The 26,124-nt window shown below is 44.3% G+C and overlaps 1 protein-coding gene across 1 annotated transcript in view; it reads left to right on the top strand.

The window, feature by feature from the left end:
- flt1 (fms related receptor tyrosine kinase 1) overlaps positions 1 to 26,124 on the top strand; it is an 85,816-nt gene that overhangs the window by 35,712 nt on the left and 23,980 nt on the right. Inside the window, exons 11-18 of the mRNA XM_079489290.1 lie at positions 511 to 634; positions 1,530 to 1,638; positions 9,658 to 9,957; positions 12,116 to 12,262; positions 12,367 to 12,498; positions 13,642 to 13,748; positions 14,890 to 15,025; positions 15,774 to 15,878. Of these exons, the coding sequence (XP_079345416.1) occupies positions 511 to 634; positions 1,530 to 1,638; positions 9,658 to 9,957; positions 12,116 to 12,262; positions 12,367 to 12,498; positions 13,642 to 13,748; positions 14,890 to 15,025; positions 15,774 to 15,878 (1,160 nt within the window). The remainder of the gene's footprint in view (positions 1 to 510; positions 635 to 1,529; positions 1,639 to 9,657; positions 9,958 to 12,115; positions 12,263 to 12,366; positions 12,499 to 13,641; positions 13,749 to 14,889; positions 15,026 to 15,773; positions 15,879 to 26,124) is intronic.

The raw sequence follows: 26,124 nt of genomic DNA, 5'->3' as shown, positions 1-26,124 counted from the left end.
CATGATGCATGTGTAATGGTTATTATGAGTCCGCTAGCTGGATCATAATGATGAAAACGATTTGATAGCGATCGCTGCGAGGAAGTGAGATGAAAAGAACGTCAGGTATAACTGAGCATGGTTTCCGCAGTCTTCCTCCTGCAGCGCACAGCTGTGGAGCACACGCGTGCGCATGCAGATGCACACATCATGCACGCGCACACACACACAGTCGCACGCACGCACACGCACACTGTCTAAGATGCAGAAACGGGGTGCATACTTAGTTTAGACTAGTCATTGGTTAGACATGCGTTAAGGTTAGGTTTAGGTGTGCTGCCCCGTGGGAGGTTAGGTTTAGGGTGAGGGTTTGAGATAGGTTGTAGTTGTAGGACTAATGACTGGTCTAACCAATGACTAGTCTAAACCAAAAACTGTCTAAACTAAGTATTGCACCCGCAGAAACACACCTGGACAACAGGACTGTGTCAACACAGCTGAGAATCCCCTGTCTGTGTCTTCCTCTCTAAGGTGTGTGTGTCCGACGTCCTCCTCGCTCTGGAGCCCGGTGAGAGAGAGAGTTCCCGGCACGTCCACACACAACCACATCCTGAGTGTCTCCCACCGCCAGGAAGTGCTTCAAGGGAGAAATAAGGTGAATATAGAACAATTACGTCACTGTCCTAAAATTATTGATCATTTAACTGTGTCACACGCACGCACGCACGCACGCACGCACGCACGCACGCACGCACGCACGCACGCACGCACGCACGCACGCACGCACGCACACACACACACACACACATACACACACACGCACACACACACCACAGAAGGACTGTACTGGGTTACATATTTAATGTTGCACTAAATGCACTGAACAAGGACAATGCCATAGTCAGTGAGGGTAGCTGGTAAAAAACAGGAAGTGTTGTAGATTTCACATTCACAGATTTTACTCCAGTGAAATCACTGGAGTGACCATTTCAGTAAAATCTGGAGTGGAACTTTGGCCCTACTGCCCTACAACAAACTTGGGATAGTGTCCCTTTCATAAACATTTCCATTACTGACTCCTTCATTATGAAAACATGTACACACACACACACACACACACACACACACACACATACACACATACACACACACACACACACACACACACACACACACACACACACACACACACACACACACACACACACACACACACACTACTAATTGAGAAATTGTGTGCTGAGTTGCCACTCCGGGCTGGAAGTGGGGCAGGAGCTTTGGCGCAGAGATCCCCCATTGTCTACTCAATGGGCCCGTGGAAAATATGAGCCCAGCCATCAGTGGCAGAGGTAATGAGTGTGTGTGTGTGTGTGTGTGTGTGTGTGTGTGTGCGTGCGTGCGTGCGTGCGTGCGTGCGTGCGTGCGTGCGTGCGTGCGTGCGTGCGTGCGTGCGTGCGTGCGTGCGTGCGCAACGTTAGTGTGCCTGTTTTGCAGAGTGTGCTATAAGTGTGGTGTTATTCATAGCGGATGTTTGCGTGGTCTTTCCCCAGACCGTAGGGGTCCTGACTGTTGAAGAGGCCTTTGTGTCTGGAGTGTATCGCTGCATCGCCTCCAATCCTGCGGGCATGGATGAACTGGACATCCGCTTCTATGTCACAGGTAATGTTAATCACACACCCAGATGAATCGCAGACACAGAAAGCCCCACAAGGGACATGTCTTTTATCCTGAACACCTGTTTTATGTTCGGCTATAGATCAAACGGTGCATCACGGTATACGAATACAATTGTATGTAGGCGTATATGATGGCCTACTTTTAAAGCCACCTTGTCTTCCCTCCCACGGACTTTCCTCTTCCTTACAATCAAGTAGAAATCATGACAGTAAAATATCGTGGTGTGGCCAGTTGGGCAAATCCTATAACAACTTCAGACTTATATCATGCATAAAAGTAAGACGCGTAAACGCGGGAAGCGAACAAAGCTGTTGTGGCAGTCTGACACACACACACACACACACAGAGAGACCTCTGTATCGTTCCAATTTCAGTTGCCCTCTGGTGGCGGGCAGGTGGTGTTACAGCGTGACACACAGACACACAGACAGACAATTTTGGCCAGCTTCTGTAGTTAGTGCTCACTTCGTTCGCAATCACTTCGTTCGCAATAAGACTATTTCCCACTTTATGTATCCCTTTATTTTTAGATTTAGAATTTGTTCACATTTACAGTATAGGCTACATCTACAAAGTGTTACCAAACTGCTATTATTGAGCCAATGTTAATTGTGTTTGTTTATAATCACTAGTATAATGTATATTATACACATAGGGCTCCATCTTGCGCCAACCTTATCCCTTATACCTAAACTTATTTGCCATTTTTTACTATTTCGAAAATCATTTTAAAAATAGTTCAACTAGCCGATCTACATCTACACGTTGTGAGCTTGTAGATCAGCTATTTGAACTATATTTTAAAAGGTTTTTTAAAATAGTAAAAAATTAGTTTAGGGATAAGGGTTAAGAGTGGCGCAAGATATATCCCCTAGTGTGATTATAACCATTAAGTCGCTAAATGGTCAATGTGTGCTGTAAGTAAAGTAGAAGAGATAATGCACTGAAATAACACAAAAATAGCAGATCTACAAGCTCTGAGCTTGTAGATCTGCTATTTTTCAATAGCTAAAGTATAACATAATGCTTAGTTAAAGCACCAAAAGGGGTTCCCGCCCAGAATGGGTTAAGGGTTTAATCGATAATTTATGATTGAGAAGTATACAATGTTATACAGTATAGCCAAACTAAATCAAAACCATTATTTAGTGGCAAGAAGTGTTGTGCCAACAATATTCAAGATCACATTAGGACTGATTTAGCAGGTATGAAATAATTGTTACATAGTAGCTGTCCCATTTTTATTGTCCCATATAACTTGAAATCACCCTACTATTGGGAGTGAGAGCAAGACATGAAAGGCAATAGTGGCTTCAAAACACACTTTTTGCTAATACTCCTACAGATTTCTATTTTATTTTGTTGTTTTTCCAGCTTTTTAAAGTGTATTTGATAGTTGCAGTGGAGAGAGATAAAAACCAGGGAGAGGGTAGTGGGGTGACAGGCATAAAATGGCACTGGAATTAAAACCCATTTTGGGCGGGAACCCCTTTTGGTGTTTTAACTAAGCATTATGTTATACTTGAGCTATTGAAAAATATCAGATCTACAAGCTTATAGCGCGCCACCGAGTGGCGCGCTACGAGCTTGTAGGTCTGCTATTTCTGAAAAATCGTGACAATGTGCCTGAAATCATTGAATATATATTCTTTCAGAGCGAGTTTTTAACTCAAATATTTGCTACTGGGAGGGTCCCTGAAACAGCATATTTTCAGATGGGGGTCGGCGGCCAAATACAGATAATTCTGGGGGTCCTTGACATGAAATATTGAGCACCATTGATATAGAAACATAAGTATTTCAGAAAACTGTCAGGATTTAGAAGACATTTTTTAAATTTCGACGTGAGGCCTAAATGGATTAACCACAGGGCTGATGCAGGGTGGCGCCTGCTACTACTACAGATTTGTGCTGCACATACTGTATCTCTGGAGTTGTGTGATAAACAGATTTGTACAGCAGTGACACCACAGGGAGCATTTGGGGACAATGCTTCAAAAGATATACGACATCTAGCATGAGATCACCACCGAATCTGGCACAATGCCAGCGTGAGCGTGACCATCTCTATTTATATATAGGCTACTGAACCCCCGGCATAGAAGGAAGATAGATTGAGGATTTAAAGGACCACTTCACCACTTTTCAACCCATCTTCATATAATTGGTCCTCACTAATAATCATGATACAATGTCACCATTTTTTTCTACTCAGTCTGTGTCTCATAGGAGGGCTGTGGGCAGTTCAGAAACCCGTCCATCAGTGACATCATCGTTAGGCAGATTTTTTTTTAAACAATATTTTTTTACAAAAATGTTTACATTTGTATTATCGTGAGAACGATGGCTTCCATTTTCGCATTGCAACTTTTCAGGACTAGAAAGCCTGCACTTTCTAATAGCTTGGATTCCCCATCGATGATGTCACTGGTGGACGGGTTTCTGAACTGCCCACAGTCCTCCTATGAGACACAGACTGAGTAGAAAAAAATGGTAGCCATTTTATCATGATTATTAGTGAGGACTAGTATATGAAGATAGGTTGAAAAGTGGTGAAGTGGTCCTTTAAGTGACTATTCACCCCCAAACCATCACCTGAGCACATCCTTCATACAGTACATAACTACATACCAATTTGTATATATACCAATTAATTCCTAGATTATAAATACAGCTTAATACATAATTGTTGTCAGGATCAGGTTGAAATGTAGTGTTTCAACCTGTTGTGTTGAGGAACTGTCCGTGGTCCTGGAATCATCGCTCACACACTCACACTGAGTAGATGCAGTTTTGTTTTTCCCTTTCCCTTGTTTCCCCAACTTTCACTCGATGCGATCACTGTGTTTTCTGTATTAACACAATGAGCCGCACTACTAAGATTTAATGCGGCTCTCTGTGCACAATCTCTCCGTTAAGGGAGATTAGGGTTCGAACTGATGACCTTGGTGGGGTTGATCCTATGATGTTGGGAGCATCTAGAGAGCACTAAGCCACAACACGTCATGTCCCACCACAGTGTGAAAGAGCCTTTCAGTCTCTCTTCCACTACTCATATTTGACTAAGATTCAAGCCCCTTGGTTCACACTGAAAGTTTTACATTTTCTTAGAGTGTAAAACCTTTCAGTATGAGCTCAGATTGTTAAAACACATTTTGTGCCCAAAACGTCTGTGGACGTCTTGGGTATTACCGCACGTGCATAGCCCAAGACGTCTGTGGACGTCTTTGAAAAAAAAAAAAAAATATATATATATATATATATATATATATTTTTTTTTTAATGTTTTCGCCATTGAGAATGCATTTGGCGTTTAAATTAAATAACTCAGAAACTATAAAACATTTCAAAGTAAAAAGTTCCAGCATGTGTCTCCACAGTCAGCTGAATTATAAAAAATGTGAATGGATTTTCTAGGTGAAAGTGATTTTGGGCAGTTTTGCGTGGGCTCTCTTAAGACATTTTAGGTGATCCCAAGATCATCAGTTGAAACCCCACCAAGGTCGTCAGGTCACCCGACCTCCGCTCTTATAACACCGCCTACATGAAGAAAATGAAAACGGTAGTTAAGTACTAGTCAATCTGGGAACCCTTCGGCTAAAAAAACGGGAAAAAACAGCGCCCTCTGCTATTTGTTTTCATGTATTTGCCTCTGGGGCACCGCCCAATTGGATGTGGATAACAGGATGTTGGCTCGTTTGGTCCGCCCTCAGCCCTCCTCTTCCCATAGGCGTTAATGATGTCCATTCATATTTGATACAGCCAGTTTCTGGAGAAAATGGAATTAATGTGGCCGCAAAAGCCTTGAAACTACATATGAAGGCAATGACGCTGCTAATATACGTCACACCCAGCTGTCAACACAGCTGAGATTCCTCGTTGACGTAAGCTCAGCTGGTGGTGACTCGACTCGTACTAACCACGAAACATTAAATATCAATAAAATAAAAATAAACGTAATTAACACTTTAATTGCCTGGAACTATTTAATCCATTACATTCATGCGCCCAGTCGATTTATAAACACGGACGCCTTTTCCGGACGGACCGGCCGGAAGTTCATGATGTTGTGTAGCAGCTAACAATAGCCACACCACTCTAGAATCGAGCGACAACAACCAGACTAGCGACTGGACCGCGGAGCGTCGTCTAACACAGGATCTTTTTTCAGAAAAAGACGGGATTATTTAGATCGCGAGTTATGAACGTTTTAAGATTTTGGTTTCCACAGCTAAACAGGGGAGGGAGTTTTTGGATGACGTCTCACTCTTGCGCGTCACCGAGGAGAGCCCAGCAGGCGCGCCTGGGCTATACAGCCAGGCGATCCGTTCTCGTATCAATAAACTTCGTCTTTTGGACAATACTTCGTCCTGGGCGACGGGCGTTACTAATAGAAAGAACAAAGAACTTCGTCCTGGGCGTTCGGAGTGTTAACATTCAGTTTCTGTTGTGCGACGGGCAGATGCAGCCACCCCGCCTACCTGGAAATGTAGTCTCTGGGTTGTTTGACTCGTTTATACCTGTTGTTACTCTTTGGGTATATTTGTACATTTCCACCTTCAGTCGATGCTTCATATCCATATGAGTGAAAAGGCCGGGGTGATCGGTTTATTTTCCAAACACAGTTCTTATATGAGGCGATCTAAAATCCTCCTATGGAGATTACAATGCAAATAAAAAGTAGAAGAACCTGTGGATTGGCGCCCTCTACTGACAGTAACGTCAGGACTTCGGTGCTCTATTATATTTCATTAAGGCTAAGCTGTATAGTTGTGATGGCTCATATTGTGCATGTCTCATCCTCTATGTTCATATGGAAGCGTACTAGGGAAAGAATTATAGGAAAGGTACCCTATTACCAGGAAGGTATAAGGAACAGGTCTTCAGCTCAAAACAAACCATGATCATTGCAAGTTGAAGAGATCTGAAAGAAAATTAAGTGTGATTCTGGGTGTAGAAATTAAGGCAGGTCGTGGACAGTGTCTGGAAGAGATACAAGTTTCAGATCACAGCAGAACATAGTTTGATAGAGTGACTCTGATGTGCTGACCTGACCGGGGGGGGGGGGGGGGGGGGGGAGGGGGGTCATTACTCCCCTGGGAAGCCAGGACAGAGACCAGTCAAGGTCGGCTAGAGTGAATGGGAAGGTCAGGGCAGGGAGACGGTGCATGGTTGCCTGATACTAGAAGGGTAGTGGAAATGAACCAGAAATCAGGGCTTGGTCATTAACCTATTTAAAAAATAGCAGACCTACAAGCTTGTAGCGCGCCACTCGGTGGCGCGCTATGAGCTTGTAGATCTGCTATTTTTCAATAGCTAAAGCATAACGTAATGCTAACACCAAAAGGGGTTCCCGCCCAGAATGGGTTAAGGGGATGAAGATATCTTGTACATCAGCACGATAGCATAGCTGTATACTGTATAGCCACTGGAGCATTACAGCAAGGAAAAGTTCACCTAAATTAAATTAAATAAACCTTCAGTTTTGATTAAATGATTAAATGAAGGTGGAGGTGTGTTCCACAGAGTGGGAGGATTTCTTCAGACCTCCCAAATAAAAATGAAAAGAAGCAGTTATGTATTTATTCATTTACATCTACATTTGCAGGTATGAATTTAAAATGTGCTAATATTGTTTGGTGCTTAGGAAAAAAAAGTTACTAGACATAGGCCTATTTAAAAGTATATTTGTATGTAAAAGTGTGTACGGTATACATAGTGTAGGTGTGTTGATGCCAGTGGCGTATCCAGGAATTACGTTTTGGGCAGGCAAGATATGTTAATTGTCGTCTCCCTGCGCACAATCGTAGCACTAAAGGTTTTCAAAGAGATATACCTGCCAGACGAGCTGAAAGGCATGCATTTACATTCCAATGGGTCAATCAGCTGTCCATTAATAGTTCTCACTGGTCTTGTTTTTGTCCTCATTTTTCTCATTGTATGGATTTTGGCCAGGCCAGAAATGGATTTGGACAGGCGGACGCCTGCCCTCGCCTTATTGTAGATACGCCTCTGATTTAGATACCATGGATACCGAGCGAAGGACATGCATAGGTGTGTGTGACTGTGTGTGTGTGTGTGTGTGTGTGTGTGTGTGTGTGTGTGTGTGTGTGTGTGTGTGTGTGTGTGTGTGTGTGTGTGTGTGTGTGTGTGTGTGTGTGTGTGTGTGTGTGCACCCATGCATGCGTGCGTGTGTGTCTGCATGCATGCACGCGTCCGTGCGCATATAGGTGTACTGTACATGTGTCCACAGATTGCAAGAGTGTGTGAGCGAGGGTGAAACAGGAACCTGCAGGTCTTATCATTGCACTTCCCCATGCGGTGCACTTCCTTGGACTGACGGCCCCTCTTTATTTCGGGAGGCCTGGGGGTGTTCGAGAAAGATAAACACTATCTGCCATCAGGAAACCCTCAAGCCGTTTCCACGGGAAGTTTCAAATGGCTAAAGTAAATAAAAAGCCTGTTCACTGTATTCCACCAGCTCCGTTTTTTACCCTATATACAATAGCCATTCAACATTGTCGTCAAAAGTTGAAACGGCGGCTTTTTTAATTCACCATTAACCCATTTTGGGCGGGAACCCCTTTTGGTGTTAGCATTATGTTATGCTATAGCTATTGAAAAATAGCAGATATACAAGCTCATAGCGCGCCACCGAGTGGCGCACTACAAGCTTGTAGATCTGCTATTTTTGAAAAGTCGTGAAAATGTGGCACAAATCTTTGAATATATATTCTTTCAGAGCGAACGTTTTTAACTCAAATCTTTGCTTCTGAGGGGTTACTGGAACAACATATTTTCAGAGGGGGGTTGTTGGTCAATTACATATCATTTTTGGGGTTCTTGACATGAAATATGGAGCACCACCGATACAGAAACATCTTTCAGAAAAGACATTTATAGAATCGTTCCCAGGTCAAAATGGGTTAAGAGGGTTGGCTTCAGGCTCTATAGCATAACTCATGCGGTGATATTGGGGGAAACTAATTGCTTAAAGTAAAGTTAAACCAGGAGTCTAGTGGGCGTGAAATAGCTGAATGGACTCTAAATTCTCCAATCCTGGACACTCATTCATCCCACCATCCCCCAACCCCGCCTCCTTCCTCCTAGCCCGTATCGTCACCAGAACCCCTGTCATCAGTCACATCACCCCTGTACTACACCAACTCCACTGGCTTCCCATCAAACACTGCATAGACTACAAGATCCTCCTCCATACTTTCAAAGCCATTCATAACCTCGCCCCCCCCCCCCATACCTGTCTGACCTTGTCCACATCAACATTCCCACCCGGTCTGTTAGGTCTGCCTCCTCCATCACTCTGAAAGTCCTCCCAGCCCATCTCTCCACCATTGGGTCAAGAGCCTTCAGCCGCTCTGCCCCTCAACTCTGGAACTCCCTCCCCCCTGATATTAGAAACATGGACTCCATTTTCCAAACTCACCTCAAAACCCACCTGTTTAGGCAGGCATATGGCTGACCTCTGCTGCAAGCTGTACCTTAGCTATGTTTTGCTTTTAACTATGTTTGTATAAAAACTGTTAACCTGTTGTACGGCGACCTTGAGTGCCCTGAAAGGCGCCTTATAAATAAAATGTATTATTATCCCTTCCTCTCTCTCACTCTCCCCCATCCCCCGTTAAATGGTAAATGGTAAATTATATTTATATAGCGCCTTTATCCAAGGCGCTTTACATAGATTGTGCCTTACATTCACCCATTCATACACCGATTGCGGCGGAAGCCATGCAAGGTACCAACCAGCACATCGGGAGCAATTTGGGGTGCAGTGTCTTGCCCAAGGACACTTCGGCATGTAGACAGGAGGAGCCGGATTTCGAACCGCCGACCCATGGATCATTGGACGACCTGCTCTACCTCCTGAGCCACAGTCGCCCCGTTCCCTCTGTGCTTCTCTCCGTCTGTCCTCCTTTTCTTTCTCTCCTTCTCTTCTTCTCTACTCCCCTCCCCCATTCATGCTCTCTCTCTCTTCCTCCCTAGACGTCCCCGGAGGCTTTGGCGTGAGTCAAGGGGAGGAGCCAAGAGAGGGCGGAGACTGCGTGCTCACCTGCACGGCCAATAAGTACCTGTATACGTCGCTGTCATGGCAACGGATGAGGGATACAGAGCATGGGAGGAGCCCCCTGCGTAGCGGTCGACTCGCCGCAGGGCAGTTCTCCTACTCTCTGTCGCTGTTGCTTAGCAACCTGACCGCCGGACATTCTGGAACGTACCGCTGCAGCGCCCGACATCTGCTCTCAGGGCAGCAGACGCACCTGGACACACAGGTGCAGGTCAAAGGTCAGACACAAATGAATTTGCAACATTTTATTATTGTCTGTCATAATGGCCAGTGGTTCTCAAGGTGGAGGTCCGGGGCCCCCAGCAGGGGTTCTTAAAAGTGTTCCAGGGGCAATAATATTAGTTAATATGACATCAAAATCTGTTTAACCACTTTAACCCTATAGAAAGATCGACTTTTTGAAAATATTGGCCATTTGAAAATAGCCGATCTACAAGCTCGCAATGCGTTGCATCGCAATGAGTCGTGAGCTTGTAGATCTGCTATTTTCAAAAACTTTCAAAAACTTTCAAACTCACAAATCCTGTATGGGGCTCCCTGGTGCAAAGTATTTTCTGATGGGGGAGTCCTCTGCCAAATGCATATTAATTAGGCACCCCGATAGGCGGTCCTTCACATGAACATGCTTGAGAACCACTGATGTAGGCCTGTCTTCTTCACCTCGTCATCATGAAATGTGAGCGGCGAAGCTCAGTATTTTTGTTTTATTAGACATTAGTCAGTATTACCGTTCACTGTATTGCACATGTATCCACAAACACATACACCTTACACCTACTGTACACATCTCCAACACAACCACCATTCCACCAATCAGTTTCGAAGTTCACTGTATTTTGAAATGTTACATTAGATTTTAAGTTTAACCCTGTAATGACTTTAACCCTGGTGTCCAATGTCTATAGCATGTCATTGTAGACCAAAGGTTTCTAAATAAATAAACAAATAAACAAACAAACAAACAAATAAATAAATAAATAAATAAATAAATAAATAAATAAATAAATAAATAAATAAATAAATAAATAAATAAATAAATAAATAAATAAATAAATAAATAAATAAATAAATAAATAAATAAATACTGTCACACTTGGGAGCTTGGGAATTGGGCTCCCAGGCTTCCTGGGGCCCCACCCAGCCTTTGCTCTCGCAGCTCAAGCTCAGCAGCACCTCTCTTTCACGTGGGAATGAGCTCTTGTCTGGAGGAAGAGCACACAATGGTACTTCCCACAATGCCACATTTACAGGCCCCTGCACAGGGCCAGCGGAACAATCAGCCAATCAGACACTGTCAGGCCCCAGCCCCGTGGACAATCATCAATTGTTGTCCGGGGAGGAAGATAGGGGGAAAACAACAATCAGTCCCCTTTGCTTAAGTGACTTTTCTTCATGTCTTTTAGTGCTGTTCTGCATACAATCAGAGCTCAATACATTCACTTCCTCCCCAGGGACCCTCACACAGGGACCCTCACACAGGGACCCTCACACAGGGACCCTCACACAGGGACCCTCACACAGGGACATTACTAGAAAGGGGATGCAGAAAGAGAAGAAGTTGGGAATAAAAACAGAATGGGCACTGCTAGGCTTGGAGTCAGAGATGGGGGAGGGGGACGGAAAGGTGACAAAATTGGGAGAGACGTTATGGTGGTGGAGGAGCATGAGTCATAGAGCCGGCCGGGGCCATTTGTCTAATTATAGCCCATGGTTGTGCGAAATTGAGAAATGTTCTGTGTCTCATTGTGTCCATTCACAAGTTAATATACCAGTCGGGATGATGAAATACCGCATTGTCGAGGTTCTTAGGAAATGGGTTTGTGTTACGGGGTATTTTGAGGTGACTAGAGACCCGAGAGAATCCAAATGTCAGCTGACTCACAGGTTGAAACCAAGGCCACTCTCACACAGATATGTGTTACTACCAGCATGTTTTATTGTACCAGAATGGCACAGTTCCAAAGGTTGGAGGCAGGAGGAGGGGTGGGGGGTTGCTCCGATCTCAATTCATGGAGAAACTACCCAAAGGAGAACAATACATTTTAGTCTATTCATAAAAACACCTCTGTATTAGCACAAATGTGCTTGTGTGTATTTGGTGAGGTAATAACACTTTATTTCACACAGACACAATTGTAAGCAGTTATATTTTTACTGCTCAGTGTGCATACACTAGTGTTGAGCCTCTCTCCTCCACACACACACACGCACGCACGCACGCACACACGCACGCACGCACGCACGCACGCACGCACGCACGCACGCACGCACGCACACACACACACACACACACACACACACACACACAAACGCAAGCACGCACACACTACTTTCTTCATTTCTCATAATATGTTAGTCTCTTTGCCTCTTCCTCAGTTCTAGAGCCTCCTGTGCTGCTGCATAATCTGACAGACTCTATTGTGAATGTGAGCAGCTCAGTCACTCTCAGCTGTGCCGCCCATGGCATCCCTTTGCCAACCATCACCTGGTACAAAAACCAACGCCCGCTGTGCCAGGGATCAGGTGAGAACACGGGACAAGCCCACATTAACAGGGAACAGGTACCGGGTATACTGTTTCGTTTCGTGAGAGCGTTTGTCCCAATCTCTGCCATTTCTCACCGCCAGGCATTGTGATAGCGCCAGAGGGCGGTGCCCTGCACATTGATCGAATCACAGCAGAGGACGAGGGTCTCTATACGTGCCAAGCCACCAATGAGAGGGGATCTGTGGAGAGCTCTGCCTATATATGGGTCAACAGTAAGACACGCCCTGACCTATAGTGTTTTGAACTGTGATTGCCTTTCATTGGCTGTTTTAACCTGGACCCCTCAAAGAAGGGTACTCTCCCATATATGGGCATACTGATGCCTGCCTGTCCAATGTTCCATGTTCTGGAAATAGATCTTGAGTCAATCACTACTACTTCAGTATTACAATCAGTATATGTCTCAGTCTTTCTTATGTGGTATTTTTTTAAGAAGTATAGATCTTTATTGTGAGCTATGGTGTATTGAATGCTTTTAGCACTACCAGAGCGTGATGCCAAATATAAATCCTCATTGTTTATTCAATATTCACGACTTAACACAACAAACCTCATTTTACATGTCGTAATCTGGCTATACAGCACAATGGCACGCACGCACGCACGCACGCACGCACGCACGCACGCACGCACGCACGCACGCATCCAGCCCATAGAAGTAAGCCACCTGCTGGTCCTTGTACCCCCATGATGAGTGCTATTCCCTGGGCTGTGAGTGGCTGTGTGATGTGTCGATCAGCCGGGCACAAGAAGGAAACGGTCTCCCTACTTGATTTCTTGTGGAATGGACCCTCTCTATGGCTCCGTGGGGGGAAAGTGTTCTATTTCTACAATCCACCAAAAACACAAGGGGACAAGATGAATGAGTGCCATATGGCAGGGGTTCTCAACGTTTTTGGCCGGGGACCCCCGGAAATGCTTTGGCAATGTCTCGGGACCCCCGCCCCGCCCCCTCCCGACCCCCAATATAAATTGACTGCTACAATAACCTTAAACCATTTTGGGCGGGAACCCCTTTTGGTGTTTTAAGCATTGTTATAATTTAGCTATTTAAAAATAGCAGATCTACAAGCTCATAGCGCGCCACCGAGTGGCGCGCTACGAGCTTGTAGGTCTGCTATTTTTGAAAAATCGTGAAATTTTTTTTTAATAAAATAAATCTTTTTTTTTTTGTTTTTTTTGAAAATAATTTGGGGACCCCCTAAAATAATTTGGCGACCCTCCGAGGGGTCGCGACCCACGGGTTGAGAACCCCTGCCATATGGGACTGGATGTTAATGATGTATTGGTTTGGACAACATGTGGGAGGAGGAAAGGTGTAGTTTTTCATGTCGTGTGGCCATGTGTTCCTGTAGGCTCCTCAGAGAGATCCTCCCTGGAGATCCCCACCCTCACCTGCACCTGTGTGGTGGCTACAATATTCTGGCTGCTGCTCACCCTCTTCATACACAAACTGAAGCAGGTGAGAAGAACAAGTTGCTATCACATATAGGCCCACATATAGGCCCACATATAGGCCCCACTGTACAATCCACAGGATGTTAGAGCACAGCTTCACTGTTGACCCATTTAGGCCTGACGTCGAAATTAAAACAAAAGTCTTTGGTGGCAGCGGTGGCCGAACGGATTGAGGAGCGTTCTTGATACCGGAAGGTCGCCAGTTCGAATCAGCGGTCCGACACGTTAAAATTACCACCGCTGAAGTGCCCTTGAACAAGGCATTGAACCACTACGATGAAATGTTCTATGAGCAGGGCCTGGCTGGAAACAAGTTATTGAGCTTAGCCCAGGTACCCTGGGTAAATATAGTAATCATTTCATTTCATTTAATTTCTGAAAGAATATATATTCAAAGATTTGTGCCGCATTTTCACGATTTTTCAAAAATAGCAGACCTACAAGCTCGTAGCGCGCCACTCGGTGGCGCGCTATGAGCTTGTAGGTCTGCTATTTTTTAATAGCTAAAGTATAACATAATGCTTAGTGAAAACACCAAAAGGGGTTACCCGTCCAGCGTCCAACTTCAGTCCAATTTCAGCCATATTACTTACTTATTACGGGGTACCTGTCAATCACCCTGTCATATGATGATACGATGGTATCATGCAGCGTGGCCGATCTACAAGCTCGCATCACGAGTAACGACACATTGTGAGCTTGTAGATCTGCTAGTTTTGAAACAACGTTTTGAAAATCCTGATCATTTTTGGGAAGTGGAAAAACGAATGAAAATGATACGTAGCTTGCGGAGTTAGTTCAGTCAGATATACTCGAGGGGTTAATATGCTGCATTACTATGTGGGTGTATACAGTGTTTGCAAGACCCACATGTCATAGGCTGATGTGGCAGTCAGCTGACCAATTGGGCGGGGTATTTATAAGCTCACCTAAGACTGAATTCTTCCTGATTGTGGTTTACGCATCAGCCTGGGTGACGGCAGGGGCCAGCACTGGCGCTTTGGCATGGGGGGGTCAGATCAACATATGGAATGAATTCTGTACTGGCCATATATGGAGCGTGTCTTGAGTGTACAGGGTTTGATGAGGTCAGATCAACATATGGAATGTCCTATATTTTTTCTGTTTCTCTCTCCCCCTCCCAGCCCAGCCGCTCCGGCTCCAAGCCGGGGTACCTGTCAATCACCCTGGACACGGGGGAGGGGCCAGCGGAGGAGCAGTGTGATAGGCTGCAGTACGACCCCAGCCAATGGGAGTTCCCCAGGGAGCGGCTCAAGCTAGGTATACTTCATGGTGAACACACAGCCAATGCAGAGTTCCGCTGAAACGGTTGCTATTCCACTGTTAGCGGTCCAGTTCTGAGATTCAGAGCTTGATGACTGTGCAAACCGAGAGCAATGAGGGAAAGAGATACAATGTGGAGGGGAAAAAAAGAGAATCTATTTAAATCCCCAAACAGATAAGGCCACTTTCTCATAGGTCTTATCATATATTATTGGGAGTGCCTCTCATTTCATTAATCAGAGTTTGTGTCTGCGTGTCTCGTCTGTGGTGAGCTAATCAACCCTGCCAGGGGTGTGTAAGCTGTGTTTACTGTTACTAATCAGCTCTCACTATCCTGGGTGGGATCTGACTGGATGCACTCCACCGAAACCTGTTGACGGCTGAACATCACTTATGTGATTGCATAGATAAGCTGTGTAATGTCCTTTCTAATCATCTCATATCTATTATTGACTGTAGTTAATGAATCTGCTTAAACCAAACACGCACATCTCTTTCTCTAAATATTTTAATTGCAATCCCACTCTCCCCTCCTGCTCTCTGTCTCTCTCTCTCTCTCTCTGTCTCTCTGTCTCTCTCTCTCTCTCTCTCTCTCTCTCTCTCTCTCTGTCTCTCTCTCTCTCTCTCTCTCTCTCTCTCTCTCTCTCTCTCTCTCTCTCTCTCTCTCTCTCTCTCTCTGTCTCTCTCCCTCACACTGTCCAACATGTAGCAGTTTATCATTTGTTCTCTTTCCCTTTCTCTTCAGAGAAGCCTTTAGGTCGTGGCGCCTTTGGGAAGGTCATGCAGGCGTCAGCGTTTGGCATAGACAACTCTACCGGCTGCAGGACCGTGGCTGTTAAGATGCTCAAAGGTACAGCATTGAAAGACCCTTACGTACCCTGAGGGTAAAAAAACCCCAGCTTATAATGGTTGCTAGCAGACTCAAACAACATTATTTGGTAAAGTTCATGAGCCAAGTGCATTTAATTATTTTGGGGGAATGGCCCATCATGTTCATGTATTGTCAATGTCAAAAAGATGAAAACCATGAAAAATGGCACACTACAGTATGTCGTGTTTTCATCTTTGTTTTCGACGATATATTTTTTAAATGCAAATCCTGACAAACACTATATTTCTAAAACTATGAAACATTTCAAAGATTAATTTGCAGTGTCCACCGTAAGAAGAACAGAAAAGAAATACCCGTTCATTTTCCTCATAGACTTTTCAGAAAGTATTTATTTAAAGACGTTTACGCCGCGGACAAAGCCAACTCTTGTCGTGACAAATCATGACAACAAACACAATTTTTCGGGCTGAACAAATAATTTTGAAAGAAGAAGAAAACGGCAGGTTACAACACTTTTGTTGTTGTTTTTCTTCTTTGTAATTATTTGTTTGGTCCAAAATATTGTGTTTGTTGTCATGATTTGTCACGACAAGAGTTGGCTTTGTACGACGCTTATAAGGTCTTTAAATAAATACGTTTTGAAATATCTATGGGAAAAATGCACTGGGAATTAATATAGGCCCCTCCCACTAATTTTGCTAGCCAATTACAATGTCACGTCACCCCTGTGATCATGTGTAAGTAATTTAATAGTATTAAGTACATAGTATAGTATAGTATAGTATAGTATAGTATAGTATAGTATAGTATAGTATAGAGGGTATGTGCCATTCACTTTAAGCATGCTCATATTCTCTATTGTACAGTACAGTACAGTACAGTACAGTACAGTACAGTACAGTACAGTACAGTACAGTACAGTACAGTACAGTACAGTACATGGTTTTCGTTTATAAGCGGTTGAAGATGGATGGATGGATGAAAAAAAGATGAAAATCACGAAAAAACAACATACTATAGTTCATGGTTTCGGAGGGCATACTATAGTGTTGTTTTTCATGATTTTTGAGGTTTTGAAAAAAAGATGAAAATTACAAAAAAACAACATACTATAGTTCATGGTTTCGGACGGCATACTATAGTGTGTTGTTTTTCATGATTTTTGAGGTTTTGAAAAAAAGATGAAAATCACGAAAAAACAACATACTATAGTTCATGGTTTCGGACGGCATACTATAGTGTGTTGTTTTTCATGATTTTTGAGGTTTTGAAAAGAATATGAAAATCACGAAAAAACAACATACTATAGTTCATGGTTTCGGACGGCATACTATAGTATGTTGTTTTTCATGATTTTTGAGGTTTTGAAAAAAAGATGAAAATCACAAAAAAACAACATACTATAGTTCATGGTTTCGGACGGCATACTATAGTATGTTGTTTTTCATGATTTTTGAGGTTTTGAAAAAAAGATGAAAATCACAAAAAAACAACATAGCCTACTAAAGTTCATGGTTTCGGACGGCATACTATAGTATGTTGTTTTTCATGATTTTTGAGGTTTTGAAAAAAAGATGAAAATCACGAAAAAAAACAACATACTATAGTTCATGGTTTCGGACGGCATACTATAGTGTGTTGTTTTTCATGATTTTTGAGGTTTTGAAAAAAAGATGAAAATCACGAAAAAACAACATACTATAGTTCATGGTTTCGGACGGCATACCATAGTGTGTTGTTTTTCATGATTTTTGAGGTTTTGAAAAAAAGATGAAAATCACGAAAAAACAACATACTATAGTTCATTGTTTCGGACGGCATACTATAGCCTGTCGTTTTTCGTGATTTTTGAGGTTTTGAAAAAAAGATGAAAATCACGAAAAAACAACATACTATAGTTCATGGTTTCGGACGGCATACTATAGTGTGTTGTTTTTCATGATTTTTAAGGTTTTGAAAAAAAGATGAAAATCACGAAAAAACAACATACTATAGTTCATGGTTTCGGACGGCATACTATAGTGTGTTGTTTTTCATGATTTTTGAGGTTTTGAAAAAAAGATGAAAATCACGAAAAAACAACATACTATAGTTCATGGTTTCGGACGGCATACTATAGTGTGTTGTTTTTCATGATTTTTAAGGTTTTGAAAAAAAGATGAAAATCACAAAAAAACAACATACTATAGTTCATGGTTTCGGACGGCATACTATAGTGTGTTTTTTTTCATGATTTTTAAGGTTTTGAAAAAAAGATGAAAATCACGAAAAAACAACATACTATAGTTCATGGTTTCGGACGGCATACTATAGTATGTTGTTTTTCATGATTTTTGAGGTTTTGAAAAAAAGATGAAAATCACAAAAAAACACTCTCCCTGCGTCACTCTCCCTGCGTCACTCTCTCTGCGTCACTCTCCCTGCGTCACTCTCTGCGTCACTCTCCCTGCGTCACTCTCTCTGCGTCACTCTCCCTGCGTCACTCTCTGCGTCACTCTCCCTGCGTCACTCTCTCTGCGTCACTCTCTCTGCGTCACTGTCTCTGCGTCACTCTCTCTGGTTTCGGACGGCATACTATAGTGTGTTGTTTTTCATGATTTTTGAGGTTTTGAAAAAAAGATGAAAATCACGAAAAAACAACATACTATAGTTCATGGTTTCGGACGGCATACTATAGTGTGTTGTTTTTCATGATTTTTAAGGTTTTGAAAAAAAGATGAAAATCACGAAAAAACAACATACTATAGTTCATGGTTTCGGACGGCATACTATAGTGTGTTGTTTTTCATGATTTTTGAGGTTTTGAAAAAAGATGAAAATCATGAAAAAATAACATACTATAGTTCATGGTTTCGGATGGCATGCTATAGTATGTGATTTTTTCATGATTTTGGGTCACTATGTCAGAGCCAGGACTTGAACCTGTGGCCTCCTGATTCCCAGGCAGGCTCTGTGAGCCACTGTGCTGGCTGTTGATGAAAAGCAAAATAGATAATGATAGAAGAGCCAGAGACTTGTTTCCATTGTGGTTCATAAGCATTCAAACGTCTAGAGATAAACAACAGCACAAGAAACAATAGATAAATCTGTTATTTTATTTTTTATTTATTTTTGTATCAATGTTGTTACTCACATGGAACAGCAGACTGTGTTGTGGCAGGTAGCAAGTAGGTCAGTGACTTAGCACACTGGTTACATGATCTGGCCGATGTTGGTTCAAACCCCACTCAAATCTTTACTTGCCATAATCTGCCATTGACCGGCCCCCATTCTGAATTTCTCAAACTTAAAAGGACTATATTTCTAAAACTATGAAACATTTCAATGATTCATTTTCAGGCAAACATGTCCACCGTAAGATGAACCTAAATAGGTTGGAATGGAGTTTCTAGGTGTAAGTATGTAGGACTAGTAGCATGCCAAAGTTTGTGCTATTGCCATTGAGAATGCATTGGGCGTTTAAGTTAAATAACTCAGAAACTACAAAACATTTCAAAGTAAAAAGTTCCAGCATGTGTCTCCACAGTAAGCTGAATTTGAAACAGTGTGAATGCAGTTTCTAGGTGAAAGTGCTTTTTTGACGTGCCAATATCTGCCATTGAGCCCCATTGTAGATTTCTCAAATTTGAAAGCACTATATTTCTAAACATTTCAAAGATTCCTTTTCAGGCAAACATGTCCACCGTAAGATGAACCCAAGTAGGTTTGAATGGGGTTTCTAGGTGTAAGTATGTAGGACTAGTAGCGTGACGACGAGTATAATAAACTGGAAGAAAAGTAACGAGTGTGTGTTGTGTGTTCTGGTCCTGTTGATTGAGCAGAGCAGGACCTATAAACCTTGAAGGTTTATAGGTCCTTCTCAGCTCAATCAACGGGACCAGAACACACCTGGGCTGGCTGCCAGGATCACATCCACCAATGGGGAGGCTGTCTGTGTCCTGTCATGGTTTCTCCTCTGTATTATCTGATTAACATCCACGATAACACTTTTTTTTTGATTGATTGAAATATGTATTAACAGTTTGCAGAATTACAGTACATTTCAAGCACAAACTCAATACAAAGGCTGGTAACTGTGAGTGGACGACCCAATTAAGCATTACACTTGTTTACAATAGGGTCCACCATGTTCAATTCATCAAAACATTTAGAGACGTACAAATAGACACTTCTTCAAAGCAGTAAAGACACCTTTGATACACAGCACCATTCAAATTCTCTGTACATGATCCCAAGGCCCCATTTGAAAAGTGACACCAAGAAGAACAAATTACAACCTAAATATCACGGAGAGCTCAGTGGCACCCTTGTTAAGATGACGTCCATGTGAGCCAAAGGTTGTGAGTTCAAATCCAGCTGAGTTCCTCCTACTTTCACTCTGCAGCATGTTTTGGAGAATAACATCCAGAAGAGAACTGGAAAGAGATGGAAAGCTGAGGAGATTCTCAGAGAGCATGGTGGCACTCTGTGATAAGCTGCTGTCTATGTGAGCCACAGGTCGTGGGTTCAAGTTCAGCCCATGGCCTCAGACGGCATACTATAGCATGGTCTCGGAGTCATTTTCGTCTTTTATAGCCCATATCGGACGGCATACTATAGCATACCGTTTTTCATCAATTTTGAGGATTTGAAAATGTGCCGAGCGGCCAAGGCGATAAATGAGTAGAGACCAGTCCAGGGCACCTTCAATAAGGCTTTATTTCTTCCATTTTCCAGTCAAATACAATGCAACCTGTCATCATCCAGGTTAGAAACAACTGACTCCCTTTTATAGGGTGGGGACCCATTACCTGGTTGGTCCATACCATTCCCCAGGTAACAATAACAATATTCCCCACTCTAGAATCACACAATGCCATTTTACATAAACCTACTACATATATATGCACCCTCAATACCTATTCACAGTTAGCATTTAGCATAGAAATATATACACAACCCATACATGATTACATTCATTATAGTCCCTCCCAGTCTCCCCTTCTATCCATCTCCCACTTGGTGTCACCCTCCCGGAACTATAAAAGGGGCGCCTGTACCCAGAGGGAACCCATTTGCCCGAACACCACCCTGAAAGGAGGATGAGAATAAACAGAGGTAAGTTTAGACATCAGAGATTTACATTCCTTCTTCACTAGTCTTCTCATTATACTGGTCAATTAGAAAGTATGCCGTCTTATTTATTCCTAAACTAATGTGCCTCTATCTGTTCATTTGTAGGTGTATGATGAGATCGGCACGTCCGCCCCTTCAAGAATCACAGACAACTCAGTGTCCCCCCTGCATAACCCTGAGCTGCCCACACCCCCCCTTAGCTTCAATAAATGCATTTGTTACAATTTGTGTCCTTATTTACATTATACCATACATGTAGAATTGGGTTAGCATATGCATTAGGTATAGTAACGGCGTCCGCCGTTACATTTCCTCCCCCCTCTCCCAAGAGTACAGTACCTCAGCCCTCATGTACCCGTGAGAGACAGTCGGCCACTAGGTTGGCCTTCCCTGGTCGATACTGAACTGTGAAGTCATAGGGTTGCAAGGCCAGGTACCACCCAGTGAGACGTGTGTTCGAGTCCCTCATCCTGTAGAGCCCTATGATCAGTCTCAAGGAGAAAGTGCCGGCCCAGCAAATAGTATTTAAGTGATTCAATGGCCCACTTCATGGCCAGGCACTCCTTCTCCACTGTCGAGTACCTTGTCTCTCGGTCCTCCAGCTTGCGGCTCAGGAACAGCAGTGGACGGCTCTCTCCCTCCACTTCTTGCAGAAGCACTGCCCCAAGGCCGACACCTGAGGCATCTGTCTGTAGTGTGAACGGTCGTGCAAAGTCAGGAGTGTGGAGAACAGTGTCATTTGTAATGGCATTCTTTAGATCTTTGAACGCTCGCTCACACTCATCAGTCCATCTCACCTTGTTTGGGGCCGAGTCTTTAGTGAGGTCAGAGAGAATAGCTGCCCTCTCTGAACAATGGGGTATGAATTTCCGATACCACCCTACCAGCCCTAGGAACCCCCGAACCTTCTTCTTAGTGGTAGGGGTGGGGTATGAATGGATGGCATCCACTTTCCCCACTCGAGGTTTGATTACCCCCTGTCCAACAACATGGCCCAGATACTCCACCTGTTTCTGTGCCAATGCACACTTGCGTGGATTGATGGTGAGCCCCGCCTTTTTAATCAGGTGGAGGACCTCTTGCAGATGAGCCACATCTTCGTTCCAGGTCTGGCTAAAAATGACACAATCATCCAAGTATGATGCCGCAAACTCCGGCACGTCCCTCAGTACTTGGTCCATGAGACGTTGAAATGTTGCTGGTGCACCCTGTAGGCCAAACGGCATCACTTTGAATTGAAACATACCATATGGTGTTGTAAATGCTGTCAGCTCCTTGGTCTCAGGTGCCAGGGCCAGTTGCTAGTACCCCTTGCTTAAGTCAAGTGTGGAGATAAATGCGGAGTCCCCCACCCTCTCCAGCAACTCATCAATCCGGGGCATGGGATAGACTTCCATCTTAGACACTGAATTGAGGTACCTGAAATCAATACAAAATCTCAGTGAGCCATCCTTTTTTGGCACCAACACAATAGGGCTACACCACTCACTGTTCGATGTTTCAATTATGCCCATTTGCAGCATCAGTTCAATCTCCTCCTTAAGTTTGGGCACTATACGTTCAGGGATCCTGTAGCACTTCCGGCGGGGTGTAGCATCCGTTTGTAGGTATACCTTGTGCTGTGCCAGTGTTGTAAAGCCAGGCTTTTCTTGGAACAGCTCAGGGTCCAGCATTGCTCTCATCTCCTCCTGCTGGTCAGGCTGGAGATGAGAGAGGTCCACTGCACTGGGCTTGGTGACCTCGGTGGGGAATGACTGCTCACTCTGCTCCTCATCCTCAAGAGCACAGACCAACAACTGTTGCTGGGCTGGCTGTTGGCTTGGTAGTGATTGCTCCTGAAAAACCTTGAGTAGGTTAACATGAAAATGCTGATATTTCTTCAATTTGTCAGGCATGTACAGTTCATATGTTACCTGGCCCAGGCGCTTGGTGATTTGGTACGGCCCCTGCCATTTGGCCAACAGCTTACAGTCACTAGTTGGAAGGAGCAGCAACACCCGTTGACCTGGCAGCAATGTCCTGTCCCTGGCCTTCTTGTCATACCAGGTCTTTTGGGTGGTTTGTGCTGTCCTCATGTGCTCTTGTGCTAGAGCAGTCATCTGTTCAAGTCTCTCTCTCATTTTGATCACATAGGCAACCACACTCTCCTGATCTGTAGTCGGCTTCTCCCAATGCTCTCTCAGGAGGTCCAGTGGCCCCCTCACCTGGCGACCGTAGAGAAGCTCAAATGGTGAGAAGCCTGTTGACGCCTGTGGCACCTCACGATATGCGAACAGCAAATAGGGCAGCCATTGGTCCCAATCAGAGCCTGTATTGTCCACAAACTTCCGCAGCATGCCCTTTAGTGTCCGATTAAATCTCTCCACTAACCCGTCCGTCTCGGGGTGGTAAGGGGTGGTCTTGATGCCCTTCACTCCTAGCAACTGATAAACCTGCTGCAATAGTTTTGACAGGAAGTTTGTAGCACAATCTGTAAGGACCTCTCTAGGCACCCCTACTCTTGAAAAAGGTTGCAAAAGACAATTGGCAACCTGTCTGGCTTTGATAGATCTGAGGGGAAATGCTTCTGGATACCGGGTGGCGTAATCACAAATGACTAAGATATATCTGTGGCCTGAGGAACTTTTTTCAAGGGGCCCCACAATATCCATGCCTATTCTGTGAAAAGGGGTGTCAATAATAGGTAATGGTTGAAGCTGTGCACGGGCTACTCCTCTAGCTGATGATAGCTGACATGTTTCACATGAAGCACAAAAGCCTTTCAACTGGGTGTACATGCCTGGCCAAACAAACCTACTGGCAATTCTATTCATGGATTTCTGAAATGCTAAGTGTCCTGCCCAGGGTATAGAGTGACCCAGCTCCATAACTTTATGTGCAAGGCTCTGTGGCAAAGCTAAGGCCTCAACCTGACCCTGTCGCTGGTAGAGAATGCCATTCTTAATCACATAGCTAGCCTCTGCTAAACAGTCTGCCTTGCCCTGTTTCTCCCCCTCAACCTCTGACACTTTATCAAACCAAGTGGTTAGTGTAGGGTCAGCTTGCTGCAGTGCTGCTATGTCCGATGGAATGTGAAAATTCAGTGGCTGACTGGGATTTTCCGTTTCCTCACACTGTATCCTGGCCGTAGCCAAAACCTTTTCCCTCCTTCTCTGAGCTCTGGACTTTGGTTGCTTGACCGGGCCTGCCTCCAACTCAGCATAATAATAGGGTAACTCTTCTAGAGTATTTATTTTCTTCTGAGCTCTGGTTATGACCACGTTACATGCTGTAACTGTAGGGTGGGGTTCTAGCTGCTGCTGCTCAGCCTCCTGATTCTGCGCCTCCCCTGTGCCCTCATTGATAACCTGGTTTCTCTCTTTTGACTGCTGTATCAAGTCTAGCAATGTGGGGACATCGTTGCCAAGCACAACTGGATATGGTAATGTGGGCACTAATGTGACTGGCATGAGATAAGTCTGTCCACCTACAGTAAGATACACCTCAGCTGTGGGGTACACTTTCTGATCCCCATGAACACAACAAATGTTTGACGTGGTGTCACTCCACAGCTCTCTAGGGACTATGCTGGACAACACAACAGACTGACAGCTGCCTGTGTCCAGAAGAGCCTCCTCTCTCCGACCATTGACTAACACTGGTGCAGTGTGCATTTTGTCTTGAGCTGAGACTGAGTGGGTGCGTCTGGGGACTGAACATAACAAAGAAGGTTTATTCTGTCTGTTAGCAGGACATGTGTACTGTGTATGGCCCATCTCATTACACTGATAACATCGTATGTCTGGTCTAGAACTGGGGAAAGACTTTGTGGTGTTTACTGTAAGAGCTTTGCCTGGCATTGGATTGATTTCTAGCCTGAGCTTGACCACCCCCCTTGGACTTACTGCCTCCTGTGTAGTAGTTGTCACGGCCATATGTGGGTCCTCTGCTCCCAGATCTGGCCGACAGAAAAACCTCAGCCAGCCGGGAGGCCTCTCCCGCTGACTTTGGGTCACGTTCTCGGATCCAAACCTCCATTTCTGGATCCACCATCCTCAAGAACTGCTCTAGGATCAGTACCTCTGAAATATCCTTCACAGTGGAGGTATCTGGTTTGACCCATTTCGTAAACAAGTCCTTCAACCGCACATAAAGTTCCCGTGGGGTTTCTTCCTGATGAATGTCCAGTGACCGGAACCTTCTTCTGTAGGTGTCCACTGTGATCTCATATTTAGCTAGAATCCCTTCCTTGATTTTGTCGTAGTCTTCAGAATCTGCAAAGTCCATGAGAACATAAGCACTGCGTGCCTTACACGTGAGCAAAGGGACTAATTGAATAGCCCACTCCTCTTTTGGCCAATGACAAACCGTGGCCATTCTTTCAAAGGTTGTCAGGTAGTGTTCAATATCATCATCCGGGGTGAGTGGTATTAACCTAGGGTCTCTGTGTCGTGGTGGTGCTGGATCGTTTCGTCGTTTGATGCTCACCCCCGTATTTCTCCCACTCTCCTGGTGGTGGCTGGTTCCCGGGGTCTCCTCCTCCTCCTCCGGCTCCTCATTATCCACATCCTCACCCTCCTCTTCTCTGTCCGCCATGTCATTCATCTGTGCTTGCATGTGTAACACCTGCTGGTGGATCTTTTTCCATCTCTCGTCTTGGCGTGCAGCCTCCCTTTCCATCCGTTTGTCTCTAGTAGTCTGGGTGACAGCCATTGACTTCACCAGGTCACTCAACTCGTCCAGTTTGTCAGGCTTACTGGCTGCTTCGTCCTCCTGCTGGTCAATTGCTGTACTTGTCGCCCCATCATCTGGTTCCTCTTGCTGTTCTTGTTTCTTGTCCTTCCCTCTGGTCTTGCTGGCCATAGTTATGTGCTATTAAAGCACCCGCCACTCCAGAGAGGCTGGGACCACCACTGCTACCACTTGTAAGAGTGCCGAGCGGCCAAGGCGATAAATGAGTAGAGACCAGTCCAGGGCACCTTCAATAAGGCTTTATTTCTTCCATTTTTCTCAATCACTTTGACAGTCAAATACAATGCAACCTGTCATCATCCAGGTTAGAAACAACTGACTCCCTTTTATAGGGTGGGGACCCATTACCTGGTTGGTCCATACCATTCCCCAGGTAACAATAACAATATTCCCCACTCTAGAATCACACAATGCCATT

The sequence above is a fragment of the Electrona antarctica genome (assembly GCF_951216825.1).
Source record: "Electrona antarctica genome assembly, chromosome: 20".
NCBI lineage: Eukaryota > Metazoa > Chordata > Actinopteri > Myctophiformes > Myctophidae > Electrona > Electrona antarctica.
The sequence above is the reverse complement of the archived record's forward strand: the minus strand, read 5'-3'. Positions and strand labels throughout refer to the sequence as shown.